Below are 22,251 nucleotides of genomic sequence, written 5' to 3'. Positions count from 1 at the left end.
TAAAGGGAAGGGAAACATAACCTTGAATTAGTCCCTATCTCTCAATCTAATTTATCTTATGGGGCTGCTAGTGAGGGGCAGGAGGACCAAATATACTGCCCTAAGCCCTTGGAATGGGGATGGCATATAAATATAAAGAATGGAACAGAAAAATAGTATGGCACATAGAAAAATAACCAATTAATAGTGTATTCATGCTAACAGAAAATTATGTCATATACACTGATGTGGGTAGCAAGAGATCTGGGGGCTTCTGGGGGATCTTGCAGCCTCGGACAGGAAGGAAAAAAGGTAGGGAAAGTCCATTATATGCACAGAAAGCTTGGTTTGCAGTTAGGAATGGGGCCACATACACACAAAAAAGGCTGGGTTTGGTGAAGTATCAGAGGGACAGAAGAGAAATGAACTAAAAACTGTGGCAAGCTGTGTCAATTCAAAATTAATTCTAGAAATTCTCCAAGTTAAACAGGAAGGCAGGAATATGAGGCAACAATGGGAGAAAATTCATTGATTCTGTAGTTGTACTATGGGATTGGTTCACAACAAACAACCTTACAAGCAGACCAACAAGCTACCAACAAGCTAAAGCTATTACAATTGGCTGGTGAAAGCTTAAATCCATGCTGTGCCTCTGACAAAAAGCAACATAGGGAAGACGCCTTTTGCTACAAGCCAAAGAAAATAGAGTTCTGTCTATTATGTTATCTTGGGGAAAATATTATGCAAAAAAAAGGTTTAAAAATATTCCTCTGGCTGCAGTTTTATATTCTGTGTGATAACTAATAAACCGGATCCTTGAACATCTTGGGGGGGGGGGTCCTAGCTAGGATTATTTAATCACTCAATATATTTGTCTTTTGGGCAAATTATATAATTGGCCAAATTATATTTGGGTGGTGAATGGTTTAAGGATAGGAAGCTAATGGGGTTAGAAGTTGGTAATTCCAATGAGATCTTTTAATTAAAGATGTCCTTGATAGCAACAGTTCTTACTCCCCCTCAACAGATGGCTGACTACTGGCCACATGAGAGGGTTATATTGCTACCAGTACCAACTCATTAATCCTTGGAAACCAGGGTGTAATGCAGGTGTGGACAGGATCCTTAGCAATGGCTCCTTTCTTACAATCCAGGCTTTTTAAGTTACTCAGCAGTTCAAGAAGCGGCATTGCTGCAGTAACATAAGGTAATGAACTAATTGACGAACTGTCCAAATGCATGATTCCATAATGTTTCAATAATAACAACATTCGATTTATATACCACCCTTCGGGACAACTTAACACCCACTCAGAGCGGTTTACTAAGTATGTTATAATTATCCCCACAACAAAACACCTTGTGAGGTGGGTGGGGCTGAGAGTGCTCCTAGAAGCTGTGACTGACCCAAGGTCACCCAGCTGGCTTCAAGCGGAGGAATGGGGAATCAAACCCGGTTCTCCAGATTAGAGTCCCACACTCTTAAGCACTACACCAAACTGGTTCTTGCAGTTTGGTGTAGTGCTTAAGAACACCTGTAAACAAACTATGCTCTTAGAAGAGTGTTGGTACAGCGATAGGGACTGTAAACCATACTACTGCGTACTGCTGGTTGCTGTAAGTATGCTCCTATTGGATTTTTCTGTGCAGTTTAATATGTCATACCAATCCGCTTATGTTTTGATTCAGCATAGCTTTTTTTAGTTCTGCACTGGATTTCTACTTGTTTTTAAATTTCTGCTATCCTTATCCAATTGTACTGATTATTGAATGTCCCAGCCGATGTTTGTATTGACTTATATTTTGTAAGCTGCCTTGAGTCTTAGTGAGAAAGGTGGACTGTAAACAATATAAAATAAATAATAAACAATAACCTTTGATTAAAAGTACCCAAAGAGTTGTCCATGATAGGCATGAGATCACTTCTTCACTATTACACATAAAACAATATTTACCTCATCCTTTGTTCACTGGGCACTGGAGAAGAAGCTGCTGAGATATTAGAAGCTAAGTCAGGAGGTGAAAGATTGCCTGTTCTCAGAATAGGAGAGAGAGGTTGGTCAGCACTTTGATGGGATGCACCAAGGTAGGACCCAGCTGCATCTGCAAAACAGAAAGCAACCACAATACTTCTGTAGCACCTGAATGTACTTGAAATGTCAAAATACTTACAACAACCACACTATATGACTGATATTCATGAATTCTCACTGCAATGGGAAATTCCTGCACTTTCAAGTATTAATCAATACTCTGAAAGACTTAATGGGGTTATTTTCATTTTTAAAAAAGAATGTTATCAAAAGCTGAGTAAGTAAAATTTTAGAAACTGATGGTTACTTTATAATTTGCCGGTCTTAAATGGTGGTAATCCATGCAAATAAAGGTCTTCTGCATATACAACTGAAAATATGACTGAATCAAGATTCCTTGTACAATATCCTGAAACTTAAAGTAGCTAAGTAAAGGCATGTTGTGGGACCAGAAGAAAGGACTGTTTGTTCTACAAAGCTCCCCATTCTAAACAATGGAATATATCACCTTCTCATGTTGTTGGACACACAGTACTACTAAAAACATGCAAAAAAATCTTTCAGGTGGGAGTGGGGTGTGCTGGTTTAGAGATTAGAAGGAAACATTTCAATGCAGCAGAAAGTACAAGTAAATTTCCCCCCAAAGTATTACCTCTATTATCTTAAGTTTATCTCCATGCATACACAGTTGATTTAGAGAGGAATCCACAAACATTTAAGACTACTGTTGAAGGGCCTTTAAAAGGTTAGGATGGAAGTAGTATTATTTGCTTTCACGTGGGAAGCAAAGTGGAAATGGTCCAAGGGAAAGGATGCTAATCCATTATGTACCAAACTCTAAATCAGTTATTAACTATGGTTATCTACATAACCAGCTCTCATAAAGTTTAAATTATCACGTGCCATTCTGTAATGCACAAGTAAAAATTGTTTACCTTCAGAAAACAGTTTGTTACTGATGTTTCTCTTTGTTTTGGAAACTGGAGTAGAAGAAAGACGCCTTGAAGAAACAGCTCTCTTTTGTGGGGGGGTCAGATTATTTTTCAACTGATACCCATTTCCTGGTGTTCTGTTATATTTCTTACATTTTGGATAACTAAGGACAAGGTCCTGGGAAGGCAAGTCATCTTGAGCAAACCGAAGTCTTTGATAAGAAATGTTAAAGTTATTTGATAAAGGTGAAGAGGGCTGGGTCTTTGGTGGGCCGACACAGCTCTGAATGACTCTGTGCTGGTAATTCTTATAGGCTTCTTCTAAATATTCAGCTTCTCTCTCCAATTCTTTTATCCTTGTCTTGGTATTAGCTATAAATTCTAAATCAGAATCTGGTGAAGTAGTGGGTTTCAGAGTATGACACGGACTGAGAATTGTAGCATTTTCCATTCCAATATCACCAGTTACAGGTAGAGCATTTAAGAAAGCACCTTCTGTATAAATATTGCGAGGCACAGTCCTGTCACCAGTGAGGTCAATGACAGAATGACTGACCAAGGATGGTTTAGGATTCCGATACACTTCATTCTCTAGTGCTAGAAGTAATAGAAAAGTCATGGCAAAATCAGATTAACATTGTATTTTGGAAGTTTAATTTATTCTTCATCTGAACTTGTACTTTCTACGAAGAATTCCTAATTATGGCTTTTAGAAATAGAATACATAAACCTAGTTCAATTGAAAACAAAAAGTATCCCAATTAACAATTCAGTGAGATTACACTCTCTAAGGAGCAATGCACTTACGTCAAGACCAGCATCCGCTCTCACTCCATCATCCAGTCCCCCAAGCCACACTTCATTCTGCTCTGGGGAGCCCTCAACCCTCAAGAGTAAAGTTTGGAAGAAAGCACAGGGCAGTCCTCCAGAAGTGAAATGGGGCGGGGGGAATGCATGAGCAGAAGCTCTTCCAGTCACGCAGGCATCACTCAGCCAATACGTTTTGTCTTTCATTTTGAAAAGTAAATAGGGTTTTTTTTCCTGGTATTATAGAAACACAGAAGAATAAGATATTCAAGAACAAACACAAAACCAAAAGACAAACTTAACTTGCAAGTAATTTAACTTATTTTAACACATGACTTTTGAAAAAGAGAAATCTCTGCATCCATACTGAGATTAAGAGGACACAATTTTATGATGTCATAGTCCAGAAGATTCTTCTAAGTTTTGCGTACTTAAAGTATTTTTCTCTCTTCCTCGTAAATATACAACCATAATCAAGACAGAGTATCAATTATGCATGTATAGTTCAAATTTCTCATAATTCCCATTCAGTTCTCTATGTTCACATGATACTATTTGCACATTGGTGCTAAGGCTTCTAAGTGATTTCAACCAGATACTGGTGTGGCTACAAGATCTTCAGTGAATACAATAGTTCCCTTCCACCTGAAAGAATCTTTGTACTCATTTCAACATAGGGACATAATCCCTTGTACACTATACTGAAATGAGCAGTGATACACACGAGGTATGCGTGAGTCTCTGAATTTTGTTTTAATTAACACACAATACATACCACATTAAACTGAGTGTAACAAGTACAAAAGTTTTTCCAATATATTTGGGGAAATACTGAAACAAATTATATATTATACACTTCTCTTGATACTGTCAGACTTACATTAATCTTTCTAGCAAAGGATCTAACCAACCACATTTTATTTCACCAAATGCATAATTTGAGGTTATTGCATAATTTGTGCAAGAATGGGATACAGCAAAATAAAAAAGGGGCATCTCCACTGCAATTTTAAGAACAATTCTCTAGGAGTAAGCCCCACTGAACAGACCTAAGTAGGATTTCGCTAAGTTTCTCAAAGGTGTAAAAAAGAGGAGGGGGAAGAATATCAATATAATTTTGCCTTATGGTTCTTGTGGGTTCATATTAAGTTCTACACCAAAGAAATTCAAATTTATATTGAACTTTCAGAAACTGAAATACCAACAATTTCTCTGTAAGCAGCAGAATGACAAAAAGATTTAAAGGTTGGAAAGACATGAAAATGTGTTAGGAAAACATCTATCCTTAGGCTTTCTCCTGACTACCTGCCCAGACTCTTGATTTCTCAGCATTCAGCTACTGCATACACGACGCATGAATTTTCTCCATAACCATTAATAATGCTTTAACTGAGGTTTCCACAATGCCAAATAGAAGGTTCCATGTTTTCATAAGAAAGCCAAACCAAACATGCACACTTGTTGTTCTACTAAATGCCTTCTGGATTTCAGCAGAAGATGACATTAGTGGCAGACCAGAAAGGATGGACTCCAACCCACTGCACTGTATCTGCTATATGAATATCAACGATAAATGCTTCATAATGTTTGTGCACAGACTGGTACCAACAGTCTACAGACTGGCACCAGCAATTTCATGTAAATGGTGTAAATAAAGCTGGCTGTCTTTCATACAGCCAGCTTTAGATCAATATTCTTAGGTGTACATAATTCTGCAACTAATCAAGATAATAAATTCAGTTTGGAAAAAAGATCTTTGAACCTGTCTGTGTTTGCTTAAGTTGTGACTTCAGGTCTTCCACTTGTGCATTTAACTTCCTGATTGTATTTTCACATTCTGACATCTGGGCCTTTAGTTGTACACAATTATCAACCTAAAAAAAGATTTAAAAGAAAAAAAATATTTTACAAATAAGTTCAGGAAAAAATACCTAATCTACAACAGTTCGATTTTGTCAACATAGTAATAAAATATGTTTGGTCAAATAACAGTGACCTTGATTCAGAAGTGCATACATGTAGCAGCTGCCCAGTTGCATGCTGTGCCCTATATGTAGCTGCTCAATCACTGGCATGTATTTGAGTTTATCCATAAGTCTGCATGGCAATTGTGCCAATAACCTTTTAGGAAAATCAGAGGAGTTTGATCCCTTGGGGAAGAACAAAGAGATGGACTACTTCCTTTAGCAGACAGCACTGTTACTGCCAGCACCAGGGTGATCCTGTGCAGGGTTCCCATTTCAGGAGATATGAGTACAGAGGCTGCACATTGCTTTCACTGCTCAGAGTGCAAGGTCAGTTTATTTTTTAGTAGTTTTCAACCTTAATTCAGACAGAGGAAAAACATAGATGATGGGATTTATACATAAATCTATTTTGTTATTTCCCAGATGGAAAAAATACTGTTAACAAAAGGTTCTTTAACAAAGGGTACAGCTTAAAGATAAGGGTAAATATATGAAAAATGGCAGAATTTACCTCATTTTGTAATTGCTTTTCCAAGAGCTGCTTATGAGTTTCAGACTCTTCATGTTCAAGCTTTCGAGCTTGCTCTACTCTTTTCAGCTCTGCTTGAAGGACAATATATTCAGACGATGGTTGAGTCAGCTCTATAAATGTACATAATGTGGTAGGAATTTTTACTTATGATTTTACGATCCTACTATGTTAGTTAAGTCAGGCAAATTTTATCTAACAAAGAGGCATTCTGTAACAAAATAACTTTATTGTAGCATAAGCTTTCGAGAATCACAGTTCTCTTCATCAGATGCAGTAAAGTTGGTTAAGTCTTAAAGGTGCTACTGGACTCTTTTTGATTTTGCTACTACAGACTAACACGGATAACTCCTCTGGATCTGTAACAAAATACTCACCTACACCCAGTAGCGCAAGATACCATTAGAATTCAAATGGTATATATGGCTTTTAAAAGTCTTCCTAGAAGAGTAAAAGAGATAAACCCTCTTTTCTGATTCTTCATGACCTAACTATATGTTACATTGGAAGTTATATGACTTTTTTAAAAAGTCACTTACTTTGGGTCTGGACTGTGGTTTCAAGAGGGCTCTTAAGCCAGTCTCCCTCGTGCCATTTTTCCCATCAAAAACCACAAAGGGGAGAAGGCTGAAAGGCAGTCCTAAACCAATCCAGACCCTGCACACCTGGTAAGTTTTAAAAAATGCTGGGATCTCGACACAGAGATCTAAATGTATTGTGCAGTTAGGTCAATGATTAAGAATAATAACTGAGTAAGAATAAAACCCCTCAAATTCTTTTATATAAGCCTGGAACAATACAGACAGTAAACTTTTATGTAAGGCTGGGACAGTACGAATGAGCAACCTTTGTGGGATATTAAGGACTGACCAGTTCCATTAGTAGATCCCTTTAATAAAAGGGTACCCCCACTCTCCAACTCTTCTTTTGCTAAATGGCAGGATTTGTTTCTCAATCTGAGGATGTTTCTCTTCACTGAGTTAGGTATGAAGGTACACTTAAGCCTTGAAGTAATCATCATTTTGAGGCAGTGAGAGAAGACTGCTCCAAGCCTATGGTGACACTAGCTCAAATCATTACACAAGTGAAGCCTTCCTCCAGTAGAGACTGCTTTGCAGCACAGACAAACCTATCTGTTTACTATAATGAAGTCTGCTCTCTCACATTTCCACCTTTGGCATATAGAAGAAAATATTAAAAATTAACAAAAACTTAAAAACAACTACCAAAAAAGGAATAACCCTGCACTGTTTTCTTCTTTTTAAAGAGCTACATGAGCACTCTTGAGGTAAAGCAATGAGTTACATCTTTGCTGAACTTAAAAAGAAAAAATCTCAAAGTTGTCACTAGTTCTAGCCAACAGCTGCCAATGACAATCACACAGAAACAAACACATGTCATTGTTAGCAGTGTTTCATCAACGGGAAATTTTGAATGTTTTCAGTTACTCCCAGAAGCACGAATCTAATATACTAAGGGGAAAGTCAAAAGCAACAAGAGGAGTCCCTCTGTGTTTCTAAATGTGTATTATATGTGCAAGTCCTTGCTGGCAAATCCCTAGAAAAATATTAGGAAAGATTCATACTGTCTCTGAGTTGAATGTTGTCACTGCGTGCCTCCTCCAATTGTTGCTGAAGTATCTTAATCTGCACCTGAAGTTCCATTTTTTCCTCTTTTAGCAAAGGATAATCTGAAACTTCTTTCAGTTTTTCAGTCAACAACTGATTCTGCTTACTTAACAGCAAACCTTGAGCCTTGACTGACTCTAGTTCCCGCTAGGAATAAAAAAAAATCAGAAAAGTTATTAGACTATTCATGAGATAATACATTTATTCTCAAAAAATGAATGTTTCTCTGCATGTCCATGTACAAAAACATGTATACTATACTTTCACTTACCTGAAGCTCTTTTGCACATGAAATAGCTTGTTTGAATTCTTCCTTTTTTGAATCAACAGAAATTGCCTCCTCATGTAAAAACATAGCTTTTTCTAAATGATCAGAAATCAATAAAACTTTATATTAAGATACACTCTGAGAAAATGTATGGAAGTCAAACTTTTTTTCCCCTAATCAGTCACCTTTATTTTTTGTCTCTTCTTCAGAAATCTTCTTGGTTCTAGCTATGTACTCCTCCTTCAGTTCCAGCTGATACCTAGAAACAAAATAATTGCTTATTTAACTAACTGTGTAAGAGACCCATGGCACAGTGTGGTAAGCTGCAGTACTGCAGCCCAAGCTCTGCTCACGAGTCACCACCTCAGTTCGATCCTGGCAGAAGCCAGCTCAAGTTCAGGTAGTCGGCTCAAGGTTGACTCAGCCTTCCACCCTTCCAAGGCTGGTAAAGTGTAGATGACTGGGGAAGGCAATAGCAAACCACCCCATAATAAAAAGTCTGCCATGAAAGCGTTGCTGTGACGTCCCCCCATGGGTCAGTAATGACTCGGTGCTTGCACTGGGGACTACCTTTACCTGTTGTATGATCAAAGTAAACAAATCTGCAGGCTACCAAAACCTCATTACAGGTTCTTTTTTAAAAATGCTGAAGTCAGGACAGCATCTTAAATGTGAAAATTTATAATTTAGTAAAAGCTGCAACTCAACATGACAAAAGACCATCATCTACTTCAAGTTATTGCTACAAGAAAAGCTACAATGGTTCATGCTGAAAGACAAACTGATTCCTAAATTTGGAGACAAACCAACATATCTGGTATGGGAAGGAGCAAATCAGCCTGTTTATGTCTCCTGACCAAGGGCCACCACACATGTAACAAAGATCATGGGCCTCTGTCTGTACGTGAAACGTAAGTTGCTTGTCTGTGAAGTTTTGATCTGGATCAGATCAGGTCATGCAGGAAGGGAGGAGGGGGTTTAACGAACCTTTCTAGTCCTGCTTGGTTTTGCTAATTGCAACTAGTCTTGCTATAAAGGAGGGAAAGACAAGTTTTAAAGAGATTTTTTCCTTGAAAGCCACTATCAGTATAGGGAACCTTGTTTCCTCTAGAGAACTGAGTGGGACTTGAAGGGTTAAATATCTCTTCTGTCCCCACATTCCTCAAACCCCAGTTATGGTTGCATGACCAATTTACTTCTACAGACTGAGGGAGACCAGTGATCTTCTCCACGTCTTTCTCTTTTAGCCATCAATCTGCATTTAAAACTTTTGCTATCTACTGAGGAGGTTCATTAAGAAATGCCACTCACACCCTAACAGGATTCCAGGTAAAGATGTTCGAACAGCCACCAGATGCCTGCTTGTAGTAAGCAGGAAGCCAACCCCTCAATGAACTAAGTGCCTGCTAGTACTCTTCGATGCTACATGAGAGGACAACAGGGTTGCATTTGTTTGGTAGCCTCCATTTCCCAGTCACTGCTACATAGGAGGAGGAGGAATTGCAAGTGGCCTGCTAAGCAGCAATGCTGAGAACATGCAAGGGGGCTGCCATTGCCAGGCAAGCACCTCTCTCAAGCCCACTATTCTTTAGCTGCCAGAGGGCAACCACAGCAAGGAGAGGTGATGCAAGGCTCAGCCCACACCCAGGCACAATAGTCCAGCATGGCATACTCATCTGCTAAACCTGCTCCTGGCAAAGTTCACAGCATCCCCAGTTCTAAGTAACAAGGCACAGCAACGGGCTAGGTTCTTGCATTAGTCTGGTCTTCCCTGCAACAGCAGCAAATGTAGCAGGTACTTCTCTAGTATTTAAAAATGCTCAATAAAAATGCTCAATAAAATTTCAGTCCTTGGTGTAGTATATTTGTTATTTGCCTTTACAATCTGCTTTCCTAATTGTGAGGTACACACATCCTCTGAAAGAAACTAGCAGATATATTACTTCAGGAGTTCACTCTTAAGCTTCTGATCATAAGTTTCCTCAATAGTCTTCACAGCTAGCTCTCGACAACGCAGGGCATCTTCGACAGTTTTATTTTTTGATTCCTGAAGTTTCTGAGCACTGGAATAACAAAAGACAATACACAGAAAGCCACTGTAATAGGATAAAACTGGGTGACAGAAATATGCAAAACATGACGGGGAATTCTCTCTCATTACAGTGGTCCCCCTTGTTCTTTAAAGCAGCTCAGATGGGGTTCCAAGTAGCCTTGGAATCACAAACCTCTTGCTACATGACATGGCTTGTCCACATGTTCTCTCTCTTCTTCCACATGTTCTCTCTCTTCTCAGGAATGGCCAGTAAGCCTCAAAACAGCACTCTGAGTGGGGAGCAGCAAATCCAGAAAGCCAGCTTTAAAAATGGCTAGTTGTGTTCTAATGGATTGTTTTACTGTTTTAACTGCAAGCTGCCCCGAGCAGGTTTCTGGAGAGGTGGCATATAGATTTTCCAATAATACATATATGTCACAGCTGCCCAAAGCGCCTTATCACCACTAACCAAACTTTCTTGTCTGCAAATGCCAGTAAATTTTACACTTCTTAATACCTGAATTGTCAATTCAAATAAAATGGTTGAGGACACTAACATGAGGAATTCAGCAGCAACTCATTACAAATCAGCACCCTACCAAAGGTATCACACTTCCTACTGTTTTATTTGGTGTATGGTAAAGGTGCTGCCAATCACATCTGGAGCTTCAAAGGGATTGACAATTTTGACACCCCAGTCAAGAAATTTTGAGAGCCCCTTGCTCAATATCTCGATTATCTGTATTCCAAATTTTCAGTTAAAAGATGGTCCATATTCTTCTGTTTCAATGGTTTAGCAGCTCCCTCTGCTGGGTGATCAGAGAGTTTCTCTCACTTGCTATGTTACTCTCTGGCAACTTTTGAAGACCATACAGAATTAAAATTTGGAATTACTGAAGGACAATTTGCTTTATAAACATCACATTCTGGTACATATACAGCAATAATAAGAGCAAAATAATTAAAACAGGGTTAACATACCTGTAACTTATGTTCATCGAGTTCTTCTGTGCTGACACACATGGGGACTGCGCAGGCGCAGGCCAGCCGCCGGAGAATTTTCTAGAGCTTCCATGGCTCCGAAGGGGCCGTTTGTCGCGCGCCTCAGCGACCGTTTTCCCGCCCAAACGGTCACGTGATCCTCCAGCGACCAACGGCCCCTTCCCTCAGTTCTCCCTTGCCGCCGCTTGACCAACACACTTCAGCCGTAACACCTTAAAAACACCAATATCCGTTACAGCCATCACAGTATTGTGCATTGGAGTTCACAGCGGGGTAGGAGGGAGGGTTGTGTGTCAGCACAGAAGAACTCGATGAACATAAGTTACAGGTATGTTAACCCTGTTTTCATCTTCGTTCTTCTGTGCCTCCACACATGGGAGTGTACCAAGCTTCACACAATAAGGAAGGCGGGGGTGAAGTCCAACACAATTTTATTGAACAAACAAGAACAACAATAAATAGATATGCATATATACATCTATGTAAAAAACTGTGTAAGGACACATAAATATTCAATATTTACATATATACACACCCCCAGGTACATATATACACACTTTCACTCAAGGGTACCCAACAGGTACGCCAAGAAAGTCATACCAAAAAATTCCCTCAGGAAAAAAGGGAGTGTAAGACAGCCTTGGCCACAGATACATCCTGCTCCGCATTGACATCAACGGCGTAATGCCTGACAAAGGTGTCTGCAGAGGACCATGTGGCTGCTTTACAAATGTTAACCAGGGGCACCCCCCTGAGGAGTGCCGAAGAGGATGCTTGGGACCGCGTGGAGTGGGCTCTGACATGTAGCGGGCAAGCCACCCCTGCTAGGGAATAGGCCTTGCTAATGGCCGTCACAATCCACCTAGACAGGGTCTGTGAGGAAGCCCTGTTACCCTTGTCCTTGGCCCCAAAACATACAAACAGGTGAGGACTGGAGCGGAATCCCTTCGTCCTATCCAGGTAATAGGCTAGGGCCCTCTTCAAGTCTAGGGTATGGAGGGCCTTTTCCCCCTTAGAGGAGGGTTGAGGAAAGAAAGCAGGCAGTGAGATATCCTGCGAGAGGTGGAAGGCGGACACCACCTTGGGCAGGAACCCAAGGCAGGGACGCAGGACCACCTTGTTGGGATGAAACACAAGAAAGGGAGGGTCAGACCGCAGTGCAGACAGCTCACTGACCCTTCTGGCCGATGTGACGGCCACCAAGAATGCCACCTTGTAGGATAGCATATCCAAGGGGCATGTAGCCATCGGTTCAAATGGAGGCAACATGAGACGTGAGAGCACCAAGGACAGCGACCACTGAGGCACTGGCGCTGACACAGGTGGGTAAAGATTGTACATGCCCTTAAGGAACTGGCGGGATTGTGGGTGAGAAAACACCGTAGCACCCTCAACTCGGGTGTGAGCAGCTGATATCGCTGCCAGGTGGACCTTGAGGGAGGAAGCCTTCAAGCCCAGGCCACGCAAGTGGCACAAATACTCGAACACCACCCCCAAGGGACTGTTGTCAGGCACCACTCCTCTGGCAAGTGCCCAGAGCTCAAACCTGCGCCACTTGGCCGCATAAGCGCGCCTAGTGGATGGCCGACGAGCATTCAGGAGGACCCTCTGTACCTCGTCAGTAAAGCCTATCGGGGAGGAACGATCCGCCAAGCCGTTAGATGCAGCTTCCTTGGATCGTGGTGGACCAGGCTCCCGTTTAGGAGAAGGTCTTGCCGAGGGGGCAGACTCACATACGTCCGTTGGGACATCCGCAGGAGCTTCGGGAACCAAACCTGCCGTGGCCAGAAGGGGGCCACTAGAATGCAGTCCGTCCCGTCCTCCTCTATCTTGCACAAGACCCTGGGAATCAAGGGGAACGGAGGAAACATGTAGTGCAAGCCCTGCGTCCACGTAAACTGGAAGGCATCCCCAATAGAGAGGGGGTCGCTCCCTGCCCTGGAACAGAACGTGTGGGCCTTGGTGGTCGCCGCAGTGGCGAACACATCTATCACTGGATGACCCCACATCTGGAAGATCGGCCCAACGCACTCTACGTTCAGTTCCCACTCGTGTTCCAGTAAAGGGACCCTGCTGAGGGCATCTGCCCGGGCATTGTCCGACCCAGCCACGTGTATAGCACGGAGCGACACGCCGTTCTTGATAGCCCACTGCCAAGTGAGTGTGGCTTCCCGGCACAGGGCCATGGACACTGTGCCCCCCTGCTGATTCACGTAGTACATGGCAGTCGTGTTGTCCGTCTGCACCAAGACCTGACGATTTCTCAGCAGTGCTGTAAGAGACACAAGTGCGAAACGAATGGCCCTTAGTTCAAGCACATTGATATGGAGGGTCTTTTCCCTGTCAGACCAGACATCTTGCACCGACACATCACCACAGTAAGCCCCCCATCCCAACAGAGAGGCATCAGTGGTAACCGTGATGTCATGGTGTTGATACCCGAAAGGGGTCCCTCTAAACAAGTTGTCATCAGACAGCCACCAGTCCAAGGAGGAGAGGATGACCCTCGGGATAGAGAATTTGAGGGACGGAGGGTGCAGTAGAGCATCATACCTCCGCACAAACCAGTTCTGTAGAGGGCGCATACGCAGCCTAGCGAAAGGCACCACAGAGGTGGCCGCTGCCATATGCCCTAGTAAGCACTGGATAGTGCGCACAGACTGGAACCGGTTCCTTTTAAACATGGACACTAGACCCCTTAGGGACCGAGCCCTCTCCAAGGGGAGCAGGGCCTTACCCTCCACAGAGTCTAACAGTGCACCAATGTAGGACACCTTGCAGTTGGGCACCAGTTTGGATTTCTCCAAGTTCACCAGGAGCCCCAGGCGTTGGCAAGTGCTAAGTACCAAGCCAATGTCCTGCACCAGCCTAGACTCTGATTCAGCCACGATGAGCCAGTCATCGAGGTACGGAAAGATGGTACAGCCTTCTTCCCGTAGGAAGGAAACCACAGGGGCCACACATTTAGTGAACACTCGTGGGGCAGTGGACAGGCCAAAGGGGAGCACCTTATACCGGAAAACCCGTTGCCGGTAAACAAAGCTCAGGTACTTCCTGTGCTCCTTCCGTATGCCCACGTGAAAGTATGCGTCTTTTAAGTCAAGAACCGCAAACCAATCCCCCTGTTTTAGCAAGGCGATCACAGCCGCCAACGTTACCATTTTGAATTTGGTCACCTTGAGGAAGGCATTAAGGCCCCTCAGATCTAAGATGGGACGTAAGCCCCCATCCTTCTTAGGGACCAGGAAGAACCTAGAGAAGAATCCCTTTACAGAGTCCTCATAGGGCAATTCTTCCACAGCACCCTTGGCCAAGAGCGACACGATCTCCGCATCCAGCTCGGCCATAGTGTTATTGACAGCTGTCAGGGGTGAACTGCATCTAGGCAGCTCAACGAACTCCAGCCCGTATCCCAGTTCAACAATAGTTAAGACCCATGAGTCAGATGTTATTGACTCCCACTCAGAGAGGAGTGGACTAAGTCTGTCCGAAAAGTTCGGGGATACGGCTGGCGTGACCCGTCAGTACTGCCTCCCGGTGCCCTGCTGATCCTTCTGCTGGGCCGGTTGTTGTGCCGGACGAGGCTTGAAGGGCCGACGCCTCCTCTGCTGTTGTGCGGGAGGGTAGGGCCGCTGTTGGTAGGCAGGATACTGCTGGTAGCCCGGCCGCTGTTGATGGTATCTGCCCTGGTAATGGTAAGGGCCAGATCGGGGAGCGTACCGTGACCTGGAGGAGGGCTTGTCCGTTGGAGCCAGACCCAAAGACCGCGCCGTCTGCCGGTCCTCCTTCTTTTTCTTCAGGGTCTCGTCGGTCGCTTTGGAAAAGAGCGAGTCCCCCTCAAATGGCATGCTCTCCACTCTGGAACGCACCTCTTGGGACAGGGCCGTAGACCGCAACCAGGAGTGGCGCCTGAGGACCACCGCCGAAGCCATCCCTCTAGCAGCAGTGTCAGCAGCGTGGCTTCCAGCGTTCATCTGCTGCTTAGACAGCCTCACAGCCTCTGTCTGCAGCAGGGACACCACAGCCTTCTGCTCAGGAGGGAGGTCTCGTGTATAGGATGCCAACTTCTCCCAGAGGTACAGCTGGTACCCTGCCATGATGGTCTGATAGTTGGCAATCCTCAGACCCAGGGAAGAAACAATGTACTGGCGCCTGCCCATGGCATCCAGTTTCTTGCCCTCCTTATCGGCAGGTACCGAGGAGTGACCCGATCGCCTGGGGTTGAACTCCTCTGTGACCAAGGAGGAAGGTGGAGGGTGTTTCACCAGCGCCGGCCAGGTACCCTGCTTGATCTTGTAGAGCTGCTCAATCCTCTTGGATGTTGGAGGTTGATCGCAGGGCACCTGCCATACCTTCTCCACGATTTCCTCAAGACCCTCGAGCATGGGGAAGCCAACGTATGCCGGGTTGTCTCCGTAAATGCGTTTGAGGAGCTTGTCCTTGGTCTGGGGAACTGCCGAGGAGATGTCCATCTCGAGAGCCTTGGCCATCCTTGCCATCTGGTCGGCGTAGATGCGGAGGTCCTCGAATGGCGAGTCCGCAGATGGTACCAGCTCCTCAGCTGGCGATGGTTCGGACCAGGACTCCGACTGGTAGCCGCCAAAGCTCTCCACATCCTCCTCATCGGAACCGAGCTGGGATTCCGGAACCTGGTGCGGAGGGGGAGCCCACGTCGACCTCGATGTCGAAGGCCTCGGTTCCGACACGGAGAAACCCGCAGGTGCCCCTTCCCACTGGCAATGGTATGGCGAAGGGAGGTAGGAGGCCTGTCGATGTCGGGACGCAGTGGACCGGGCCGATCGGACACTGTCCCCAGACCGACGTCGCTCACGACCGGCAGCTGGTGAAGATGGACGGGCAGGGGAAGGACGGCTCCGACGAGGAGACGGGCTCGGTTCCAGCCTCGGCGACCGAAGAGCAGGCGATGTTCGGATCCGACGGCGCGGGCTCGGCTCCGGTCCCGAAGAGAATTCTGCGGGCACCGTTTCGAAGGCCATCGGATCCGGCACCGGCACGGAGATGTCTTCTGGCTCCGGGGAATCCAGATGAGGGGAAGGCGTGTGAGGAAGCACGATGACCTCTTCCTGGGGAGCGGGATGCGGCGACCGGTGATGTTTGGTCTTCTTCTTCTTCTTCGCCGGTTCCGAAGAAGACCTCGGAACCGACGCGCTCCTCGCCTTCGAAGGGGACCTCGGCCTCGGTCTCTTAGGTTTTACCGGAATCGACCCGGTCGTCGGTTCCGATCGGGGACTCGGTAGACGGATCCTCGGTTCCGATGTCGGTCTCGGATCCGACCTGGTGGAAGATGCGCTACGGGGCGGCCGCACCGGTCCCTGCGCTGGAGAGGCCGCTCTCGACGCCGAGGCACTCGGGGGACGCGGTTTCGACCCCGACCTCGCGGAGGCCACTGAGCCAGCTCTGGAATGCCGTTCGGCAGAGGGGCTAGGGCCGGCCTTGGAGGAGGGCAACGGGGCGCCTCCGGACATGACCTTCTGCCACAGGGAGGAGTTAAGACGGGCCTTGCGCTCCTGTCGGGCCTTGCTGGTGAAGCCCTGGCAAATCTTACAGGCCGTTACATTATGGGTCTCCCCCAAACAGAACAGGCACAGTTCATGGCCATCGGTCTTGGCCATTTTAGTGTGGCATTGGAGGCAATGCTTGAAGAGAGCCTTTGAGGCCATCTTCAGGGGCACGCGAAAGGAAGGTCAAAAACAGTCCGAGTCAAATTACCGAGTCCACAACAAAGTCCAAACGAGATCCGAAGAATAGTCGAGGTCACGAAGTCCGAAGTCAAAAGCCAAGCAATCAGTCAGAATAAAGCACGAAGCACAAAAGCACAGAGCAACGAAGCTCACGTTCTCTCCAAGCGGCGGCAAGAAGAGAACTGAGGGAAGGGGCCGTTGGTCGCTGGAGGATCACGTGACCGTTTGGGCGGGAAAACGGTCGCTGAGGCGCGCGACAAACGGCCCCTTCGGAGCCATGGAAGCTCTAGAAAATTCTCCGGCGGCTGGCCTGCGCCTGCGCAGTCCCCATGTGTGGAGGCACAGAAGAACGAAGATGAACATACAGTGCCATCAAAATCTAGACGGTCAAGAAATTACAACACAACCTCTCTCAATGAGAAGATGATAGGGAATGAACTGTTGCAAGAAATGCTTCAGCTGATGTAACATTTAGTAAAATCAAAGCAATTTCACATAAACTTAAGCACTGTCAAAAATGAGACTTTCCCAAACCAAGCACTTCCATGTTTAGCAACTCACAGATCAAAAGCTTCCATTCTCTGCTTCAGTTCTGCCTCTCGACTTCTTATCGTTTCAATATCTTTCAGTAGACTTTGTCTTTGTAAATAAATCTCTCTGGCATCAATCTATTATAAAAACATTTTTATTATATGTCACCCAAAAAGCAGCAGCAGAAAAATCCGTATGATCTTGAGAAGCTCTGTTTAGTCATAAAGGGCTAGCATATAAGTTTGTTGCTGTAACTATACACTGGTACAGAATCCATACATCAAGCAGTTTGCTGATAGCTCTAACTACCATTAGAGTATCAAACAGAATGGACTCCAGAAAACAGGGTTATTGGGCACAGCTGTGGGCATACAGAAATTTTTATTAAAAAACTGGCTAAAAAAATGTAGGGAATGAAAATATGTTCCCGCTTCATCTAATGCAGCATCCTGCATACTTACCTACTGCAAGTGAGTAACAGTGACAACATTTTCCCTAAACTAACAGTGCAGTCCTAAGCAGAGTTGCTCCAGTCTAAGCTCACTGAAACTGATGGGTTTAGACTGGAGTAACTCTCCTTAGGACTGTACTGTAAGTTGATGTTTAGGAGCAAACTAGTAAACACACATAGTTAAAACAATGTAATTGGGTGTACAAGCAGTGTAGAGGTAGGTAAAGCAGAGATCATGAGAACACAACCACATTTTTTTTTTACAAAGACCTTGAACTTACTCTGTCTTTGCTGAGTATCCACCTTAGAAGTAACATTCACTGCATGGTGAATTGTGACTTTGATGCCTGTCCTTCCCTATGCAAACCCATTCATGGGCTGAGATGTGTATGAACTAGGTTATACTGGCACCCATGTTAAGTCATTACCAATATGTTTATTTATTTTATTGGATTTATATCCCACCTTTCCCGCAAGCGGGCTCAGGGCAGGTCACAAGATCATAAAAACCACAATTTAAAACACAATAAATAACAGTTAAAATCATAAGAACAAAATCAGCACGTCTTTAAAAAATGGAGCAGAACAAAGCAAAACAGGCAAAGGCCCAGCAGGATAGTTTGGCAGCTCCTCAACCACTCTCATAGGCCTGGCACAACATCTCCATTTTACAGGCCCAGCGGAACTATAATAAGCCCCGCAGGGTCTGGGTCTCAACTTGGAGAGCATTCCACCAGGCTGGAGGCCTCACCCCTGGTCGAGGCCAAGCAAACATCCTTGGGGCCAGGGACCACCAGCAGATGTTGATCTGCAGAGCATAATGCCCTCTGGGAAACCTACAGGGAGAGACGATCCTGAAGATAGGTAGATCCCAGTCCATTAAGGGCCTTAAAGGTTAACACCGACATCTTGAATTTCCAGTATGGCTGTTAGTGGTGGACCAACCAACCATCTCTGAACTGAAAGACAGTAGAACCCACTAGCATTCCACTTAGTAACAACATCTGAACATTACCTCTTGCTGCTTCTGAAGCCTTTCAATGGCATTTCTTTCACGTATGGTTAGAGCTTCTGCCTTGGCTTGGTGAGTTTTTTCAAACTCTCTGCGAAGTTCAGAGATTTCTTTCTGGGATCGTGTTCTTTCATCCATTTTCATTTTAGATATTTCAACCTCTTTAAAGTGATGTAACTGTTACATTTAAAATAAAATTATAAATTTCAACTTTGTTAAGCAAAAAAGGTTAGCTTGCACCTTAACGGTGGTTTCAAACTTAAAAGACTCCAAACTAAAGATCTGACTAATTCAAAATATGAAATTCAGACCTTCTCCCTCTTTGGCTTCACTACTCTTAGCCACCAGAGATGGCAGTCAGATCAGCACCACACATACATTTCTTACCCTGAGCAATACCCACATGAATTTTCTCCCAACATCATCTCTATTCTCACTTCCCTCCCATTGCCCTTCTCTGATTTCTTCCTTGGAGTCAGTATCTACGGCTCACACTTTTTACTTTACTGCTTATTCTGTTCTTCTACCTTCAGCGATTAAGCAATCCTAAGAAAAGTTACACCGTTCTAAGCCCTCTAATTTCAATGGGTTTACATGGGACAACTCTGCTTAGGAAGGCACTGCTCTCTTCCCAGCCTGTCCAGCATCCTTCTCCCTAATCACTAACCAATGGGAAAACTTAACAAGTTGTTACCAAGTGTTAAAAACCTAAATCTACCTGGGAAGATATTAGTGTGCTGGCAAATGAAACAGAGAGAAGCACTGTACTGTATTTGGCCAAATGCACTGGGAGTAACTCTTGGTCACATGGCAACAAGCCTCACAATCCAAACAAAATTGTCTGCTATGTTACTGTTCCCCTAATGTAGGCTGCCCTGCCCATATAAAGTTTCTGTCTATCCTCTTTGCTTTCTCGCTGCTCTCTTCCTCAGCTTCTCATCTTTACTCATATATTTATCTCCAGGTTCCCTTTTTCTGCAGCCACACTGCCTCTAGGCAACCTGCACTCCCAAGGAAGTGCTTTGACTCAGCTTCACAACCTATCAGAGTGCACAAACAAAACAAGACTTGCTGTACTTTTTCTTCCATGGATTTAGTACAGTTTATGCAATACAAGGAAAAATGTACTGGTCAATTATTTGACCACTAAATCAGTACTATATTTTTGTCTTTTCTCTTCCCCTTCACTTTAGGTGAGTTGTCCTCATTTTAAAAAACAATTAAGGCACCATATGAACATTCATTTAAATGTACATTCTCCCTCCCTTTCTTTTTAACAATTCAAAATCTTTGGAGTGGGTGAAATGAAAAGGGGCATTTGCAAACTAGTAAGTTAATATTCTTGCAATTCATAGCGAAAATAATACCTAAGTTAAATAAATGTTCACCCCCTGCTTTTATTATTATTCTTTTGTATACTTTGGGGGACAAAGTAAATTTTATAGAAACAAACAAACACATGTAAAATCTTACGGTCATATAAGATTTCTGTAATGAAATTACCCATCTTTCCCCTTCCACTTCTCTGACCTTTTGAGACATTTCCACTTGGAGCTGGTCTTCTATTTCTTTTCGGTATTCAGCAAGCTTTACTTCTAAAGACTCAAATATGTGGCGTTGAGGATACTTGTCAAACTGCTCATCAATCAGTTGAAGTTTCTCAGCTATGGAAAAATGTAACAACATCCCATTGAATGTGATTAAATTTAAACGTTTTCCTCATGCTATTTCTGACTGGTGGTACTCTTCTTTTTTACAAGGGTTACTGATCTATCTTACTTTTACTGAAAGGGCTTCCAAGAAATTATTAAAAGTAGTAGCAAAATAGTAGAAAGGCCACAAAAAAGCTGGTATGTGGTGCATACAGAAAGACAGAAAAGCTTATGTCTGGCAACTGAATCCTTGGCTCCAGTTTAGCTTCCTGCCTAGCTTGCATCTGAGCATGCTAGTCTATGGCCCGGTCTACACAAAGGAGCTTAGTATGTTCCTGCCTGGCATTGTGTCCCCCTCCTCCTTCTCTCAGAGCTCTAGAGGTTCTAAATCCCATGAGCTGCTGCTAACAAACTAACAGTGAAATCCTAAACAGAGTTATTCTAGTCTAAGACCACTGATTTTCATGGGCTTAGACTGGAGTAACTCTGCTTAAGATTTCACTGTAAGAGAAGTTATAAGCACCATTATCTGTGATCATATGGACAATATCACTCTAGTCTTGTTCCACCTACATTGGCTCCCGATTAGCTTCTGGGCCTAACTCAACAGGCTGGTTTTGACCTTTAAAGCCATATACAGCTTGGGACCAACATCCCTTAAGGTCTGCCTACTCCCACATGATCCATGGTAGTCATCTTCAGGGGACTGTCTTTGGGTACCCTTGCTGTCTGAGGATAGATCAGGGGCAACCTAAGAAAGAGCCTTCTCAGTTGTGACACCAAAATTACAGAATTACTTCCCTTAGGAAATCTGTCTGTCCCCCTCTATCATCTTCTGCTAGCAGGCGACAATGGACCTATTTTTATCAGTGTTCTTTCACTTAGCCTCCTTCCTGTATGTTTTTTTACCTGTTATGTGTTTTTACTTAATTGTTGCTTTTAATTGTTTTTATACTTTGTATTTTAAAAGCTTGTTTTGATAGTTTTGATTGTTCACTGCCTTGGGACTCTAAGCTGCATGGAAAGATGGCATTAAAATGTTTTAAATAATAATACATTTTGAAAGAACTACAGACACACAAAAAGCTAGTCAGTTGCCATTCTTTCTGACTGCTTGGAATCAGACCTTTATGCCAAGATACTAAAAGCCGCATTCCTAGGAGCATACTGCAAATGTTCTAACTGCCACAAACTTAAAAGATCACATGAAATCATTATAGTGTCCTTGATAGGAATTCCTGAAGTAGCATGCTATCAACTCGTCTGCATACTGCATACTGAAATGCCTATAAATGTGAAAACAGAAATCTCCCAATGATGACTACATCATCTAAGTTAGATCTAAGTCCTATCCTACAATCTAACAGCTGTCATCCTGTCCTTCATTCTGTATACAGTCCCTTTGTATTGGTGCTGGATTGTTTATTCATCCTGTGAGCGCTCTTGATGTTCCCCTACTGAACTATACTGTCTGCCCTATTCAACATTGAAGAAGGATTGTTACATCTTGGCACAAGAGAGAGTTCTTGAGATAAAGCCAGAAGAAGGAGGGCTGTTGCAGGCCGTGTATGGGGATGGTTTCATGTATGCCGCATGTTGTTATTTTGTGTTTCTCTTGTATGTAACAGAACAGAGAGTGCGTGTTCCATTTGTCCCAGATCCTTGAGGTTGTCTACATATACCTAGTCTGCACAAGCTCTTTGCACTGCAGTATATTTATAAACGG

At 43.8% G+C, this 22,251-nt stretch overlaps 1 protein-coding gene across 3 annotated transcripts in view; it reads right to left on the bottom strand.

The window, feature by feature from the left end:
• The window catches only part of OFD1 (OFD1 centriole and centriolar satellite protein), a 42,511-nt gene that overhangs the window by 12,552 nt on the left and 7,708 nt on the right, over window positions 1-22,251 (bottom strand). For all 3 annotated transcript variants that reach the window (XM_054973286.1, XM_054973287.1, XM_054973288.1), the window contains 11 exons: window positions 20,404-20,537; window positions 18,877-19,050; window positions 17,441-17,547; window positions 10,087-10,206; window positions 8,329-8,402; window positions 8,147-8,238; window positions 7,833-8,022; window positions 6,230-6,360; window positions 5,514-5,625; window positions 2,948-3,541; window positions 1,935-2,082 (listed from right to left, as the gene is read on the bottom strand). In XM_054973286.1, coding sequence (XP_054829261.1) covers window positions 1,935-2,082; window positions 2,948-3,541; window positions 5,514-5,625; window positions 6,230-6,360; window positions 7,833-8,022; window positions 8,147-8,238; window positions 8,329-8,402; window positions 10,087-10,206; window positions 17,441-17,547; window positions 18,877-19,050; window positions 20,404-20,537 — 1,876 coding nt within the window. The remainder of the gene's footprint in view (window positions 1-1,934; window positions 2,083-2,947; window positions 3,542-5,513; window positions 5,626-6,229; window positions 6,361-7,832; window positions 8,023-8,146; window positions 8,239-8,328; window positions 8,403-10,086; window positions 10,207-17,440; window positions 17,548-18,876; window positions 19,051-20,403; window positions 20,538-22,251) is intronic.

Source organism: Eublepharis macularius, chromosome 3, assembly GCF_028583425.1.
Source record: "Eublepharis macularius isolate TG4126 chromosome 3, MPM_Emac_v1.0, whole genome shotgun sequence".
Classification (NCBI taxonomy): domain Eukaryota; kingdom Metazoa; phylum Chordata; class Lepidosauria; order Squamata; family Eublepharidae; genus Eublepharis; species Eublepharis macularius.
The sequence above is the reverse complement of the archived record's forward strand: the minus strand, read 5'-3'. Positions and strand labels throughout refer to the sequence as shown.